The 17,817-nt window shown below is 36.4% G+C and overlaps 1 protein-coding gene across 5 annotated transcripts in view; it reads right to left on the bottom strand.

The window, feature by feature from the left end:
- The window catches only part of rbms3 (RNA binding motif single stranded interacting protein 3), a 298,301-nt gene that overhangs the window by 57,767 nt on the left and 222,717 nt on the right, over positions 1 to 17,817 (bottom strand). For all 5 annotated transcript variants that reach the window (XM_004915378.4, XM_004915381.4, XM_004915377.4 and 2 more), the window contains exons 5-6: positions 11,649 to 11,806; positions 4,607 to 4,686 (exon numbers count right to left, since the gene is read on the bottom strand). In XM_004915378.4, the coding sequence (XP_004915435.2) occupies positions 4,607 to 4,686; positions 11,649 to 11,806 (238 nt within the window). The remainder of the gene's footprint in view (positions 1 to 4,606; positions 4,687 to 11,648; positions 11,807 to 17,817) is intronic.

The raw sequence follows: 17,817 nt of genomic DNA, 5'->3' as shown, positions 1-17,817 counted from the left end.
AAAAGAAACACAGGATTTCTTGTCTCCTTTTTTGTAAACATGTTCTTCAGGGATCTGACCTCCTCTCTCAGAACAATCCTTCATTCCTGGGTCCAGGGTCTGCGCAGTTCTCTCCTCTCTCCCTTCTCCTGCTCCCCCCTCCCATAAGAATTCATAAAACTCACTCCCCCCTCCCTTAGGAATGTGTAATCTAAGCTACCAACGGCTAGAGCTACAGCAGGAAACCAGGAAGACCAAGCTTAAATGGCAGCTGCTATCTTAAACAAATGGAGGGAGCTTCTAAGGCTCTTTACTCAGGTATAGTAAAGCTTTCTGCAGAATAAATATAGTGTTAGAACACTATATTTATATATATTTAGTGGTACTAATGTAGAGAAATGATTGGCAGTAAAATGCCAAATTGACTTTCCCTCTCCTTTAAAGTCAAAGGCCATTTTTCTCTGCATTCTTCATGCTACATAATTAAAGACCCTGGGTGTTTTTTTCACATGTTTTATCACACTTTTGTAGCTAAATTTAGCCATGGTTTTGCGGAAAAAAATTGCTGAAGGCAAAATGCTAATTTTTCCTACAAATTCATGCCTAGAGAAAAATTTTGCTCACTAATACTTATCAAGTCACTTCTTTGTTGCTTCAACTGTCAACAGTGATGGAAGGAAGAGTTCACACCCTGTGCCAAACATTTCAGGAAGTCTAAATTAGGTTTCTATATATTTATGAAATTTTTTTAATTTATCAGTTGTACTGCAGTTTCCACAAATATAAAATAAGACCCTTACCTGAATGTCCTAAACCCTTTCCACAATTAAAACTTCCTTTATAGTTGCTTGCATGCAAATAGTATTAATGGTGGACTCTATAACAGCTTTAATGAGCTAAAAAAAAAAGCTTTACCAGCTATGGAAATTATGTTAGGAACCTAAAAATGCAGACTTTTGTCAAATCTGTAAAAAAAATTCAAATCAGTCATATAATTAGAATTTTAGATCACAGCAATATTCAAAACCAGCATGTTACATTGTGCTCTATACACGTACAGATATAGGACCCGTTATCCAGATGTTGATCCCAACTATGATATAAATAATTGCTGCCAAATTTAATATTGCAGTTGTGATGCTATTGGGCATGTACTATACATTATAATGTACATTAGAGGGAAATTAAAATAGCTAAAAATTCTAATTAAAAGTCTATCACCTGACATTAGATATAAAAGTTTCATAATTGTACATAATTCTAGATCACTGCCCTTGCAATAAATGCGCAGGTTCCTTTGCAGAAGCAGAGGGAGTTAATTGGTAGAATTTAGTTGGACGCTAGCACAGAGCAGCTGAAATATATTCTAAAATGCTGATCAAGAATCTATTTTAACTTGCAGTTTATGTCTGATCCTAATGATTTTTGTATTTATGATACAGAAGGTGGAGAACACTGCATGGGTCACTAATAAATTCACAAACGACTTCCCTGCCAGGGTTGGCAGCTATGTCTTACTTCATTCCAGGCACCATAAGCATCATGTAGTAAACAAACAAGCGCTAAAACAGATTGCCAACTAAAGAAAATTGCGTAGCGTGACACCTACCTGGAATCAGAGAAACTATGCACTTACAGTGTCCTGAAAAGACTAGCTACATAATTCATTATCTAATGCTTCCTAAGCAACTCCATTAGACTGTAAAGTGACTCTAGAAATCTCTCACAGATAATATTTTCTCTTGTAACTACTGTATATCTGGCTACAATTCCTATATCTTTTTGCACAGGAAACTGGTGATGTGCTATATTTAAAAAACAATTCCACCATGCTATTCGATTTTAGAGGTTCATTTATCTTTGGGTGAAAGTTAGAGTTTTTATAAAATAAGGGCTTGCACACAAATAATCACAGGCACATTGGTTAAAAAGTAATTATCTTTTATATAGTATACAGAAGATTTAACAAAAGTAAATTTTAATCAATACAATATAGTCAATTACACCAAATTTCTATATTGTATTTTGTGATTGTGAAGTGAGTGCCCTCCATTTATTTAGAGTTTACCATATAATAAATATACATCTAAAAATCCCATAAAATGTAATGGAGAGCAGTGGAACTTTACTGCGGTAAGCTCTAACTTCACACTTTAATAAATCTGCCTTTACGTGTTATTACATATATTTGTAGACTGATTTTTTGGAAGAAACTTGTCATATTGGGGCAGCATAGGAAGGGTTAAGTTTTCAATTTAGAAAGTCTGGTTGGAATCCACATTTGAGGGAAACCCATCACAGTAGGGGGTAATTCACAAATACCCCCTAAAAGACACTGAAGACGGACTGGCTAGGTGACTGTGAGGTGTGAAAAGACAGACAGGGCCAAAAGAATCAACAAGATAAATAAATTATCATACCTGTGCTACAGTGCGGGTCTGTCTCTTCTTAGCAGATTCTTAGCTAATATTTCTTTAGGCCCGTAAAATAAATATCTTTTACTAAAGATAAAAATCATAGCGCCCAGTCATTAGCTTGTAGCTAGGGCTCCCCACAGACTCCAAACACTCCCGTGTTATGATGAGCCATCGCGGGATTATCCAATATTCTGATAAAACCAGAATAATATGTGTTAGGCCGGGTGTGTTGGGTGTCTATGAAAAGAGAATCCCATTTCCCACATAATGCTCATGGTTCCATAATTTAGTTGTATACCCATAAGTATTTAAGGCTAGCTGGAAAATAAAATGTCACCAGAACTGCCAGTTACCAAATGGTGACCCGCCCTCACCTTTCTCATTGGATGGGGGCGTGACCTACCTTGTAGCCTGTATATTAATGGCCCAGACAACTGGGAAGATATACAGTATGCCTTTGGGGACCGAGCTGCTCGGGAGGTATATGTCGCTATTTCTCCGTCCCCCGTAAACAGGAATTACATAGGATCATTCTCTTGGTGATGTATGTAGGTTTCTCCATTTTTATCCCTTTTTATTTTACAATAAATTTATTAAAATTTATTTATTATTATTTGTAACTTGTATGTCATTTTGTAACATTCACTGTTTTTATATATGCACTATCCACTTTGGATTATTAAATATAAAATGTAATACGTTTTTCTTTGTGTTCTAAATGAACCTTTATGCCTTAAGAAGAGTGTGTATGTTAAATGTGTTTAAACCCCTTGCTGGTTATAAGGAAAGTGTGTCTGCTTAACCCTTTGTTTGCTTACGGGAAAGTTGTGTGTTGTCTGTAGACTAGCTTGCATAGCCTGCTAGAGTGCTTAGCTAGGAAGTCTAGGGTGATTGCCTTTGTGAAGCATCAGTGTGCAATAGAACATCTAGACTTGGGTGCTTGCGGCCTTTAAACGCGGTGGTGGCAGTTAAGTTTAGGCGGGTTGGGGCTGTTTGGGGTTTGATTGCACAAGTTAGCGAGAAACTGTGTAGTTGATTTGTTAACACTTACAGACGCCTGCCTGGTCACGTATGTCTGTGGTGGCGTTCGTGACAAAACTTTTTCAGTCATAGTGGGGAAAGCGATATAATAATAATACAAATAATAGAGCCACTGAAGTTTTGATAATAATTTTTCACTTTGCATGCAGAATGCCATCTATGTTGCCAACTCTCACTATCTTTTTTATTCAAGGGTTGCTGCACCTTCCTCCATAATTATGCTCAAGATAGAAACCCTCCTGTGTTAGCCAGTTGCTCATTCTGTCTTTGCCTTTTAAGGATTTCCCCACCCTTATGCTGCACAATTTTCCCATCACTTTTTCTGTCCTCCGCTGACATACAACTCTGGTTTGGCTGTCCTTCTAATAACCTCTTAATCCACCCAAATAGCCCTTTTCTTTGCAGATGTATGTATCTCCCTCCCCGTTTACTGTATTTCAGTCTCTAGATTCTTATTTTCAATATTGTTATTCTATTACATGCTATTTTTTACCTTGTACTCCCTGTACACTTGCAAGCAGTTACTGTAGCTAAATATTAATGATACAGATGGAGACATACAGTCGGGAAGCATACAGAGAGAAACACAAGATTCTGAAACACGCTATCCAGTACAAATTCAGCACAAGTACTAACAAACATATAGTTCGATTTTTTTAAAACATAAATCACAGTTATAGGATCCAATATCTGGTAACCTGTTATCCAGAAAGGTCAGAATAATGGGAAGGTCATCCCTGTTAATCCTGTTATCCTGCGTGATCTAGGCCAGTGCTGTCCAACTTATTACATGTAGTGGGCCAATTCCTTCCCATACAGCATGTTAGAGGGCCAAATAATATTAAAATGAGTATGTAATACAAGTCTAGGGGGCCCTAGAGCAAACTAGTGGCCATAAAAATCCTTTGGAGGACCACTGCGATGTGAATGCTCTGTTTATAACAGAGAGCTAGATTCTCAGTCATAAAGCATGATAAAGCTACTGTTTGAAAGTGAAACTATGCTGTTTTAAGAGCTAGGTGAATAGTTTTACAACAGATGTATTTAAAAATTTTAATTTTTTCTACTAAAGAACAACTTCCCACAAGTAGCTGGAGTTGGATCAGTAATAAGAACTAAACCCGGACATGGCTTAGAATGAAGATTCATTTGCCAAAGTTGCCACTCACCTGGTACTCCTGGAGGTGTTTTCAAATACTTTCCATTAAAATGTTGGATTACTACTTCACATTTCTCCGTAGACTCCATTCTAAAAGAAAGTGGAATAATGTGCACTATTAGATTGAGATCTATTGTTTATATGTATGTTATGTAAGTAGCACAGCCCATATCATATACTTTGCTAGGGCTGAAATAATAAGGATCACTGGAGAACAGATATTTTGAGTTTGGAATTTGGAATCCATGCATGCAACATTTTCCTGCAAAGGAACCAAGTTATATTTTAATCTGCACACCCCAGATTTTTTCAACTAATTTGGGAAAATGTAAACAGAGCAGAGGCTTATAATGTTAATAAAAAGCAAGCTGAGTGAAAAAATGCTTCAAAGCTTTAACACTTTTATATGACAAACATGGGTTGGTATATGAGTATTTCACAGCACAGTTTGCCCTTAACCCTAAGCTTGAATTGAATATTCCCTTTTCAGCCTCCAAAATGTATGCGTCTGCAGGAGGTCTGATCAACACATTGGTGGTGAGCATCAGAGAAATGGAATTGCAGGGGGGCAGGCAAGAAAAAAGGATGTAAACACAGAGGACTTATTTATATAAAACAGCAGAATAACTTAAAGGGGAACTATCACAAAATGAACATTTTACATAAGCTTTATTTCATGGAAATAAGACACTTTTTAAATATAATCAATCGAAAATTCAGCAGTCTTTCTCTCTTCATTCTCAGCTCTTGCAGACATCGGGGTCAGATTTTGAAAGGTTGGTATAACACATATTTTAGTGGAGTTTCCCTTTTCTAGAATATGTTTTAGAGCTAAATCAAATAACCAAGTCCAACACAAACACAAATCTAACAAAATAACTGACTCTGGCACAAATCCTGCATGTAGAGAGACAGTATTTCTGTCTGAATCAGTTATTTTAAAGGAGTGAGCTTTAGTACATCTTCTAAGCAAATGGCGCACCCCCCCCCAAAAAAAAAATGTGTTAGAATTCTTAAAAAGAGAGAACTCCTTCATGAAGAGAAGCAGGTTGCTGAGATGGGAGGGGCAAGTAAGAAGTAGCATGATTATTTCACAAACAGAATTTGAAATGGGTTATATTTAATGATGAGCGAATCTGCTTTGCCGAAAAATGTGTGAATCTTTTAAAAGATTAACGTACGCAACATTTTTTGTTGCATGGCAGCTGTTGACGCCCCCTTCGTGAAAAAATCTGCAAGTGGCGGAGTGCAGAAATTCGCCGTAAATCCATGCCTGGCAAAAAATTTCGCCCATCACTAATTATATTAGGAAAGTTTCTTATTTCAGTAAGATGAATCTTATATTAGATTTTAATTTTCATGATACTTCCCCTTTAATCTGGGGCAGAAGCATATTTCATTATTTGGACCAGAGACATCACAATCTACATCACTGCTGTAATATGCTTCGGCATCAAGGGCTCCATTAAATTGGAAAAAACGGTTAGCTAATATTCCCTAATATAGCACACAACTGGAATATAATAAAAGGCAGGTATTGTTAAGGAACATTCTGACTATTGTGAGTTAGAATGAGGTAAGTTTTGTAAAAGTCATTCGATTTTGCTTTTTAGGGAAAAAAGTAATTTGGGTGATACTTATAACATTACATTGGCAGTGAATTATATCAAGGTTTTTCCATAGCAGACAGGTATAGACTCAGAGACAGGCATTGCAGATGTCTAGTCAGTAAGGAACAAATTGAGATAGATAATCTTGTTTATATGGGAGAAGGAGACAAAATGATCAAAAGAAACAGATGTAGCTCAGGTTACATCAACTTTTTTAACATTTTTACAAGCATATACATAATACAAAATAATTCTGGGAATAATGTACAGGGATCTAATATTGGGGTTATAAGCTTAATTATTTCCTATTTGCTGCTCATGTATCAAGATAATTTATATCGTTAGTGCATTGCTGAACTTATTTTACGACTCTATATTAGGGCACTCATTTACTTTTAACAAGCTACCGCCCCCAACTTAAACATGAAACGTGATTAGGTTTATATAATAGATGTAGATAAAATATACATAACAGTGAAAAAATGCATTAACAGGTACACAGGTAACAAGCCTCAATGTGAAAAACCAGCAATTTCTAAATGAAATCTCAAATTCATTGTAATCATTATTATTCCAGCAAGTGTGTTCATTAGTGCTAGAAAATTACTAGCAGCATCAAAGTATTAATTACAATATGGATAAAGTATATAGCCTGAAGCAGTTAGCAATTGTGGGGAAAAGTCCACATCCAAAATATGCAGGATATATACTGTAGATATAAAACTGTCAGTTACAGACACAACTAAGCACAGAGCTGAAGCCCTACTGAATACAGATTCTGAATGGGAGACACATTTGTGGCTCAAAATAATATTTGGGTTATTACAAAGACACTGACCTAAAAATAAAGATAATCATATGTATCTATCTAGCTTGGTAGAGGAACAGTCTCATTTATCAACAGTGGTCAAATTTGCACTTGGTCTGTAACCCATGGTAACCATCACTTTTTTTTTTTTTATTCTCCTACCTGCAGCTGGTTGAAAAATGCTAATCTCTCATTGATTACTATGGGTTACTACATAGAGAGGGGATTTGCTGAGCAAACCCCTGTGTTTAATGACATAGAAATGAGACAGAGGAGGAAAGCAATTTTAAAAGTTTGGATTGCAGAGGTGCAATAATAACTGGGGGTCATGAACACATATTACGTGATAACATGCAAAAAAATAGATGAAGCAATACTTTGGGGCACATTTACTAATCCACAAATCCGAATGGGAAAAATTTGGATTGGAAACGAACATTTTGCGACTTTTTCGTATTTTTGCGATTTTTTCGTCGCCGTTACGACTTTTTCGGAGCCGTTACGACTTGCGCAAATTGTCGCAACTTTTTCATAGCCGTTACGATTTGCTCGTATATTGTCTCGACTTTTTCGTATTGAGTGCTCGTGTAAACGGCGGGCAAACCTTCCTGACTTTGCATGATTTTGGAAGCCTCCCATAGGACTCAATGGCACTCTGCAGCTCCAACCTGGCCCAAGGAAAGTCTCCCATAGGGCTCAATGGCACTCTGCAGCTCCAACCTGGCCCAAGGAATCGGAAACTTTCGTACTCGGCGCAACGGCTACTAAAAAGTCGCGACAATTCGCGCAAGTCGTAATGCTACAAAAAAGTCGTAACGGCTACGAAAAAATTTACGAAAAAAACGCATTCGGACGCTTTTCGGACGTTCGTGGATTAGTAAATGTGCCCCTTTGTAATGTTTAATAATCTTGTTATATTACTGCAGGGGCCATTTATCAAGTATAGCATAGGGTGCAAATTGCTAAAAAGGAGCAGAATCTGCCATGTTTTCTGCACCTTGCACCTCAAAAAATTGCCATAGGCAATTGCAATCCAAAACGGTTCTCTAACTGCACTGCCTATATTATACAGTGCTGTATTTATTAGGGATGGGTGGGGGGAGGGCATATAAGTGCAGTAAATCTGTGTGGTGTGAGTGCAGGGGAACACTGGCAATGAGTAATAGAGGCTGTGAGGGGAATGTGATGTGGGGACTTCTGAAGAGCAATCGTCAGTCAAAGCTTACAGGCAGTGTGTGGGGTGGAGAGGAGAGAGTTATAAGAGAGAGGTCAGTAGTGATGTAGCGAACATCGCCGAAAATGTTCGCGAACCCGTTCGCGGACTTTCGCCAAAACTCGCGAATATTCGCGAACTTTGCGAACCCCATAGACTTCAATGGGAAGGCGAACTTTAAAACCTAGAAAAGCCATTTCTGGCCAGAAAACTGATTTTAAAGTTGTTTAAAGGGTGCCACGACCTGGACAGTGGCATGCAGGAGGGGGATCAAGGGCAAAAACTTCACTGAAAAACGCCAAAAAAAACGCCAAAAAAAACGCCAAAAAATAACGCCAAAAAAAAAACGCAAGCTATTCCTATGTATATGCATAGGCGATAAAACGCGGTGGAAAAACACGCCAAAAAAACCGCGGCGAACCCAAAGTGGCGAACATCGGCAAAAGTCCGCGAATTTGCGCGAACGCGAACACCTGATGTTCGCGCGAATTAGTTCGCCGGCAAACAGTTCGCTACATCTCTAGAGGTCAGAAGCGATGTTGCAGGGAGAGTGTGCAGCACAGTACTCTGTGTATTATAAACTGCACTTTCTGATGTTGGAAAGGCATTAGGAAAATGGGCAAACTGTAGATTATTGGAATCTTAATACTCAAGTCATGACCATAGAAAGGCATGAAGCCATAATTCAATTGCTCTCATACAGGTCATGACTACTAATATCCTTATTCTTTAAGGAAGGGTACATTGGTTGGTTCCATGATTAGCATTACTACTATACATTGCAGTGCTGGGGCCCCTAGTCAGATTCCATCTAGAACTCTTTGTTCTCCCCATTACTTTGAGGGTTTCCTTTAGGTTCTCGGGTTTTACACCCCCCCTCAAAAAAAATTCTGGTACCAATACCAGGTATCTGATAAAAATGAATTAAGGGTATATGTGCCTGGGAGGGTAAACTTCACTGGGGAAGAAATTTATGTGAATAATTAGTAAACTGCTTAACATGTTGGCAATATATAATAAAGCATTGTGAAGACATCATATAAGAGTCAGGTAACAAAAGTGACTCCACTGATGGCATCACTAAGCATTTGTATACAAATACAGTAAATACATTATATTCATTGTTTTTTAGAATCGCAGGTATGGGATCTGTTATCTGGAATGCTTGGGACCTCTGGGTTTTCTAAAAAGGGGTCTTCCTGTAATGTGGATCCACATATTTTGTCTTCCCATAATTGGGAGCTTTCTGGATAAAGGGTTTCTGCAGATCCCATATCTGTACTATAAATTATCTTTATGATGACTTTGTATTTCTGTCATTAATATTTTATTAAAAATAAAATGAGGTCAGCTTATGTTTATTAGTATATTAGAACAAGTGTATTATATTTTCTTCCTGAATTCCATATAAAGGTACCTGTCCAACCTATGACTCCAGAGTGGCTTCAAATATCCTTTAATATAAAATAATTTCAGTTTTGAGAATACAGGTATAGGACCCGTTATCCAGAATGCTCTGGACCAAGGAAATTCCGGATAAGGGGTCTTTCCATAATTTGGATCTTCATACCTACTAGTAGACCTCCAAGTCTACTAAAAAATCAATAAAACATTAATTAAACCCAATAGGATTGTTTTGCATTCAATTAGGATTATTTATAGCTTAGCTGGGATCAATTCAATTTACTGTTTTATTTCTACAGAGAAAATGGAAATCAGTTTTAAAATTCTGAATTATTTGATTAATATGGAGTCTATGGGAGACAGGCTTTCTGTAATTCGGAGCTTTCTGGATAATGGGTTTCCGGATAAGGGATCCTATACCTGTATCATGATCACTACCAAGACAAGGCACATTTAAACTGTCAAAACTGCAATATCTAATTTGAATGTTTGTCTTATATACTAAACACAAATAAAACTGTATACTTTACAGTCTGTATTGCATTACTTTTGGCACCGTTTGGTACAGTTATTACACTTATAATTATGTTATTTGGGCAGACTGGAAAAAAAAAAAGAAATTCCCTAGTTATCATGAATTGATTTATCTGCGATAAAGTGTTCTTGTTTTCCACAAACACACAAAAGAAAAAATTGTTCACTTTGCCCTCGGAGAGCTTCCACTAAGTGACTGTCTGGAGCTTGTCTTTGGAGAATATTGTCTGTGACTGTCTAAGTGGGATGAAGGTCTGCTTTCTGTAGCTCCAGGCGTTTGGTGTCAAACTCTCTTATGTTGCATCAAACAGTAGTGACAATTTCATTTTAATACACTGGGCACATTTTAACAAGCTATGCCAGTCCCAGTACAGAATACAATATGGGAGCTGCCAAGAGTAAAAAACTCAATAAGAACAGTTCTTTGATGCCATGAATGAAAAGAAAGGGAAAGCCACTGAGCCAAGAGCAAAAAAATATGCCTTCAGTTAAAAACGAACATAATAAAGAATATGTCCATTTTCTTCTCAGGTTTCCCTGGCATGCTTTTTAATGCCAGGGCCCTTAATCTGTAGCTCTGGCATTCATTTCATTTTAAAGTGGCACAGGAGAGCACCATCATATAGTTTAACGTTCATAACCCCGATACTGTTCTCATTTCTCACAACGATAACTTCTATTTATCTGTAACCTTATAAGGAGCTGCTGATGCCTTCTGTGATAAGAAACAGTAGAAGGATGCAAAGAATAAATTCAAGTAACTCAAAATAGCCAGCCTACTAAAAGCTTCAGTTTACGGGAGCTTGTTGAAACATTCCCATCTCCCACTCTTCTATGCTTAACCCTTTCTCTTCTCTCATATAATAACTCTGCGTAAATATTATTATCTTGGTATATGCTGAGAAATGGAAAATATTTCCAGTGTTCTATACAAACCTTCTTCTATACATGCTTGTGAATATCACAAACTACTGATATAAATTACTATGAAGATTATCATTCATCCAGGTCATGGTATATCTAGTATAAATACATTTAAAGCAACTGGACTTGTTAAGTAATCATTGAAGACATTTCACTACTCATCCAAGCAGCTTCTTCACTTAAACAGTAGGACTGAAGAAGCTGCTCGGATGAGTAGTGAAATGTCTTCAATGATTACTTAGCAAGTCCAATTGCTTTAGATTTATTTATACTAGATATACTGATTTAAATGTTATCTGGTCCACTGACTTAATGTCCAAATGGTCAGAATAATATCTGCCATTGCTAAATAGCGTTTAAATGTATGAGCTACCTGAACAAAATATGAGAAAACTGCTGCCCCTAACTTAGATACTGTTTAATACCTCAGAAAAAGAGACAAAACAGTAAGTTTATTACAAGCTCCAAAAATGTTCTTTACATTCTTATAATCTTAAAAGTCAATTTAAAATTGGTATGAAATAATCAGATGGGGAAAAAAACAACAAAAAATTCTTACCTGGCAAACCCAACTCCTCTACTGACCCCACTGGCATCTCTCAATATTCTGGTCGAAATGACATGGCCAAATGGCTTCAGCATGTTCTCGAGTTCCTGCTCGTCCATTGAGATTGGCAAGTTTGAGATGTAGAGATTCGTAGGGTCTTGCTCTTGTTGCTAAAATAAAAAGATAAATTATTATAACCTATTGCTAACATATAATTATATACACAGTATATATACACACACACACATATAGAATAGGGAGATTACAATACAACAGAAGAACAATAAAACAAATAATATATGCCAAGTAATATCTAACCAGATATTGGAATATTTATTTGAAAACAGAAAATAACTTTAGTTCACTTTAGATAATAATGTTTTTAATTAATATAGCAAAAATAATGACTTTTCTTAACTGCCGTATCAGTTATTTAAAACCCCAAATTTTATGTGAGTACAGGATTTCATTTATCAACTGCACGTGTGATTTCTTTAAAAAAAATCTAGATCAGAACTGTAATAAACTCATAACATTCTAATGGGCTTTTAAATATATAGATATATTTTATATATATAGATAAGATATAAGACTAATTGATCCACCTCTTTTTAATCTGTTTAACTATATTTAGATGGAATGTGGAATATAAATAAATATACATATATATGCCATTATATATACAGAAATACCTGTGTTGCTGGTGTTTTTTGGACTATGTATTATGGTTTTACCGTGCACCCGGGTATAAACTTGACGCAGAGTGCCACCCTTATATAATAATATGTATATATATATATATATATATATATATATAAATAGTAGATAAACAGGTATATCAAAGCCCTATTGCAGGCTGTAAGACAGGGATCATCTTTGCTTTGTGGGGGTTGCACTCAACTTCTCGGGTGGGATTTTCAATCCAACGTGATGAGCAGAGAGCAGCATTCCCTGGGGTGCAAGTGCTTGTTAAGTGAGCACTAAGGGGTGCTCTTGTGCCCCTTAGCAGTCTAGCACTTGCATCTCAAGGAACTGTAACAAGTCATTTTATGTTTTCATTATTAAGCAAATGAATATAGTATTTGTATTAATTATTTGTTACGTTTATATAAAAGAGCACAGCCAACTTGTTGAAAAATCCTGTACCCCTTTTCAATGAAGTCTGCATACAAAGCTATTAAACATGTATATATTTATTAAAGTTATAATTCAGTATTAATAATGGCATCTTTATGTTGTCTCTTGCTGTGCTGAAATCAACAAGATATTGCTAAATAAAAGGCCTCCCTACAGCAGAGTCTAATTAACCCTCTTCACCATTGTTTGCTTAGAACTTAATCCTAATACATTCAGATTGATTCTATAGACCATGGTGTAGAGCCTGTGCATAGACCTTTACACATTATACATGAGATTGATACATTTCAATAGCAACAATTTTTTAATTTCCATTCTCATTTTTCTCATTATTTGTAGTGTATAAGGAGTAGAAAACAGGTTTTCTGTCATCTAGTTCTGGCAACACAATTTGTAAGCCTCTATTCGTCTTTGTGCAGCTGTTTGTGTACAGACATCTGCATTTTGAGCCATTCAGTGTCAGAAGCCTTTATGTTGCTAGTCTTTTCAGGGTTAAGCAAAGACCTTTTTAAAGAAGATCCAACGTGAAATCTCATAGGGACTACAGTGAATGAAAGCTGCACAGTGCTCTTAACATAAATAATGTGAAAGCCTTGTCTGCAGTTCCTGCCGGAATACAGGTTTAGGCCCATTTTGCACAAGTTCAAACTTTGTTTATGAGCGCAGCTTCTTAGCTTGATTCACACTTCAGCAGTGAAAATCAACTTGTCCTCAGAGGCACATCAGCGTTTGAAAGTGCCTGTATTATTTGAAGTACTGCTGCAACTCAAACAAGATCTAGTAGAACCATTAGCCTCTGGGCACATTCAACAAGATCAGTATTAAATTGATGGAACACAAAAGTATAACAAATAGCAACAATACAATCCATGTCGCCTATCTTATTTTGCTGAAAGTATTGACGCTGAAAAGCTTAAGGACTTGGGAGACTTGTGACTTAAAAGCAACAGAACTTGTTGAATATTGTACATGTTTTATAGCACTGAATAAAGGGTTCACAATACAACAAACCATTTGCATCCAAATGCATGAAAGCAGGTACTTTGGTAGGCAGGACATGGATATGACAGCAGGATACACACTTTATTACTTCCACAGACTGGTTAAAGAATAAGTAAACCTTTTTTGCCACTACTGTATCTCACAAATTACTCTAAATAGTGCCCAGAACAACACACCTTTCTCCCTGCATTCAAGAGAGCTCAGCAAAGAAAAGTGGACAGGGCTTCACATGAGACTAGGAAGGAGCTGAGAGAGCTGCAGTTGAGCTGCTTGTGGTACAGAATCTACGTGAGACTGAGTGCAGAGGAGAAAGTAATGTTGTTCTGGAAGTTTGTATGGAGTGTTTTTAGGGGCTTTCATGATAAAAAGCTTAAATAACCTTTAATATTGCAGGTACTGGAATAGGTAGGATAAGCAGGTTAAACAGGCAGACAGGAAATGACAGGCAAAAATCAGCAGCATGGTACAGAAGGGGTTAAATGAGAAAGAAAGGTAAAAACTAAGATTTCTTGTGTCTGTAATTAATGTGCCACAGACACGCAGCACTCTGCTCTCTGCTCTCTCGTCTCTCCTGCTCCCCCTCCCTCAAGAATGCTAAGAACTCACTCCCCCCTTAGGAATGTGGATCTAAGCCAATCAGCAGGCAGCTGACTCGGTCTTGGTGCAGGAGTGAGGTATTATGGGAACTTTCTTTACACAGCTCAGCGTATTTTCTTCCTAATTGGCTTCTGATTATCTGAACAGGTGAAATATGGGGAGACTTAAGGGCACTATTGAGACAACTGAAGGTATGCCTGCAGCTTGAGATTAACTCTTTATTAGCCTTTCCTTCTCCTTTAAACTCAAAGCTGTGTAAAAGGATTTAAGCGAAAAAAATTGTGCAAAAGGTGGCGTAAATGGTGTATTTATAAAACTATGCAATTCTCTTTGTATGTAAGTTTATATCATGCATTGCAATCCCTAAAATCATTCATAAAAAAGTAGTTGTAGAATTTTTAATAAGTGAATATTTTTGTTATTTTACTTCATCAAAACGATTACATTAAAGTGATTCTTTCTTTAATGGAAAAAGTTCAGGGTGTGATAATATTCCATTGTAAGAGCCTTATAGCAGTCCACACAGATGTAAATTTGATTACTTTCCTAATGTGCAGCGCTGTGCAGGTTATGTAGCAGCCAATACTATACATAAAGCTACACTGCACTGCCATATATTAGAGTTCCCAGTTATTGGCAACTGGCTGTATGCACCATTTTTGAAGCAGTACTGCATGGAAACTAAGGACAGCTTCTTTGTACTGGTGGTAGAAACAGTAAAAATAAAAACTTTTGAAGTACATAAAATGTAATATAATGTTGCCTAGTAAAACTGATAAAAGTTGTGTGTTTGCTTCAAAAAGACTAGTGTAGTTTTATATAAAGAAGCTTCTGTATAACGATGGGGGCAGCCGCTACAGTCGAAAATAGCAGATAACCTCTGTAGAATACAATTGTTTTTTACAGAGCTTATCTGTTATCTGCTATAAAACCTGCGCCATTTAGCCCTATACTTAAAGGAACTTACAGTTAAAGAAAACACACAGTTTTTACCAGTAAAGAGCAACAGTAAATAATATATCAATCACTTGCATATACTTTCATTTTTTGGTGTTAATGTTCCATTAAGGGTTTGAAATGTGGATGGAGTTGCATATGCTAAGAATTAGAAAATGGGAGCAAACTGAGCAGGCTCTTGCTGTGCCCTGAAGGATTTTGCAGGGAGCAGGAAGTCTGACACAGAAGATCATGTACAGAACAGAAGGCAAGAAATGTGGTGTTTTGTTTCACCGAGGACTCAGAGTATCAGGTCTGTGGGGGCTTATGGCTGTATTTACATAGACCTTTCTGATAAAGCTTACTTAGTTTTTACCTTTCCTTCTCCTTTTAGAAAAAAGATTGACAAAATACACTTGTTGTTCCATGGATGCTAGCATAAAAAAGAAGAAACTTACATGGAATGCTTTATTCTTAGACAAAAAGATTCACCTACCAGGGAGAATCACATTGTTCCATTTATTTTTAATATAAATGTTTTAAAATAAATTTTAAAAATTGTGAAAAAATTGAGAATGTTTTCATTGACTTCTATAGATCCTCGCCAGCTTTTACTTACCAATTTTTTTTTGTTTGGCAACTTTTTTTTCTTTAATAAATCCCTACCATGCAAGGTTTCAGAGAATACTTTTATTGATTTCTTCACCATTTTTTTTCTTGAACCAAGAAAAATGTAATCTAAATTTTTATTTAATCAAGTCTTCTACTTGCTTTAACCCTTTATGCAGGCCCAGACTGACAATATGTCAGTACGTGCCAGAGGAGCTGCTGTAAGATGCCACAGACAGTCACTATTTAGTGGGCTGGTGGGGGCTGGTGGGGGCTGGTTGGTCCTCTGAGTACTTGGAATGCCAGCGCCTATTTTGAATCCCACCCAGGCCTGAATATATTATACAGGTATGGGATCTATTTGGATTTGCTTTTTTCAACACTTTTTTCTTGAACCAAGATAAAACGTAAACTTGATTTTTGCCCCCTCGAGTTGCTCCAACCCTTAAAAGGTCTCTTAATATGCATTCACACCTAGGGGCACAATTACTAATCAGTTATGAGATAAAGTTGGATTTTTTCTTAATTCTAGATGATTTTGAGATTTACGAGTGGGTTTTCACCAGAACTTGATTTTTTCAAGGACATGTTAATCTCCTCATTGTTTTCAGTTTCACAAAGTTCAAGGAGAACTTAATCCCTTCATTGTTTTCAGTTTCACACTTTTCAAGGGGAACTTAATCCCCTCATTGTTTCTATTTCACACTTTTCAAGGGGAACTTAATCCCCTCATTGTTTTCTATTTCACACTTTTCAAGGGGAACTTAATCCCCTCATTGTTTCTATTTCACACTTTTCAAGGGGAACGTAATCCCCTCATTGTTTTCTATTTCACACTTTTCAAGGGGAAGTTAATCCCATCATTGTTTTCAGTTTCACCCAGTTTAAAGTGAAACTTAAACACATTATTGTTTTCTAAGAGTGCCAAAATTTGGAATTTTCGAATGTAAACTTTTTGTTCGAACAATTCAAGTATTATTGTGCCACTTATAAATACAGCAATGATTCAGTTTAATTCAGATTTATAACATGTCAAGTTTATATGACTTTCAAGCCCTTAATAATCAGTGTATTTTAAGCGAACTTCTTTTATGCTTGTGAAGAATAAAGGCTCCTATGTTATCATGCCATTTTAAATTTACACTATATATACACATATGACGAAGCTTAGGAGGTCAGTAATTAACACTATCTCTTTTAGTACTAAAATGGGGATTGATAATCGGGGTTAAAGATCAATCATATTCACATGCAGAGTAAAAACTTTTCCAATACAAAATAGAAACATTATTTTAAAAAATCTTTGTAGTGTATGGACATTCAACAGGCCCTTTAACTGTATGCATAAAACATGCATTGTACAAATTGTATGTTCAAAACAAGTTTCCATTGCTGGCACACATAATATAATAATTCTCTGCTTGGCTCATATATCAAACTCTGTGCTCTTCTAGACAATTAAGTCCACTACAAACCTTCCGTGCTAAGTGGAAACTGCAATAATCCTGAGACATACACAAGTGTATTTTAAATGGAAAGCATAAATGCTTTTGTTCCAGAGACACTGCATTGCTTAGGTTCTTACATTTGTACAATAGGGAACTCATAGTCCATTAAAATGGTAAAACTCATTAGAAGCTTTCTTCACAGCAACAGCATCATTGATATTCACAGCACTATTGTGGTCAATAAAATATTCCTTCTTCTTATGCACAAGGCTGAGTTAGTTCAGTCCTTTTGTAATGAACCCTTGAAATGGGAACAAAAAAGCACAGGCTTTGTGTTATCTGCCCATTATAATTTTCCTTAATGTCCTAATAAAATGATGGTCTGGAGAAAAATCAAAGCTAATAATCTCCAAAAAAAATGAAATAAATAAAATCCTGGTAATGAATATTCA

The sequence above is a fragment of the Xenopus tropicalis genome, chromosome 6, assembly GCF_000004195.4.
Source record: "Xenopus tropicalis strain Nigerian chromosome 6, UCB_Xtro_10.0, whole genome shotgun sequence".
In the NCBI taxonomy this organism is placed as follows: domain Eukaryota; kingdom Metazoa; phylum Chordata; class Amphibia; order Anura; family Pipidae; genus Xenopus; species Xenopus tropicalis.
This window is presented reverse-complemented; position numbering and strand designations above follow the sequence as displayed.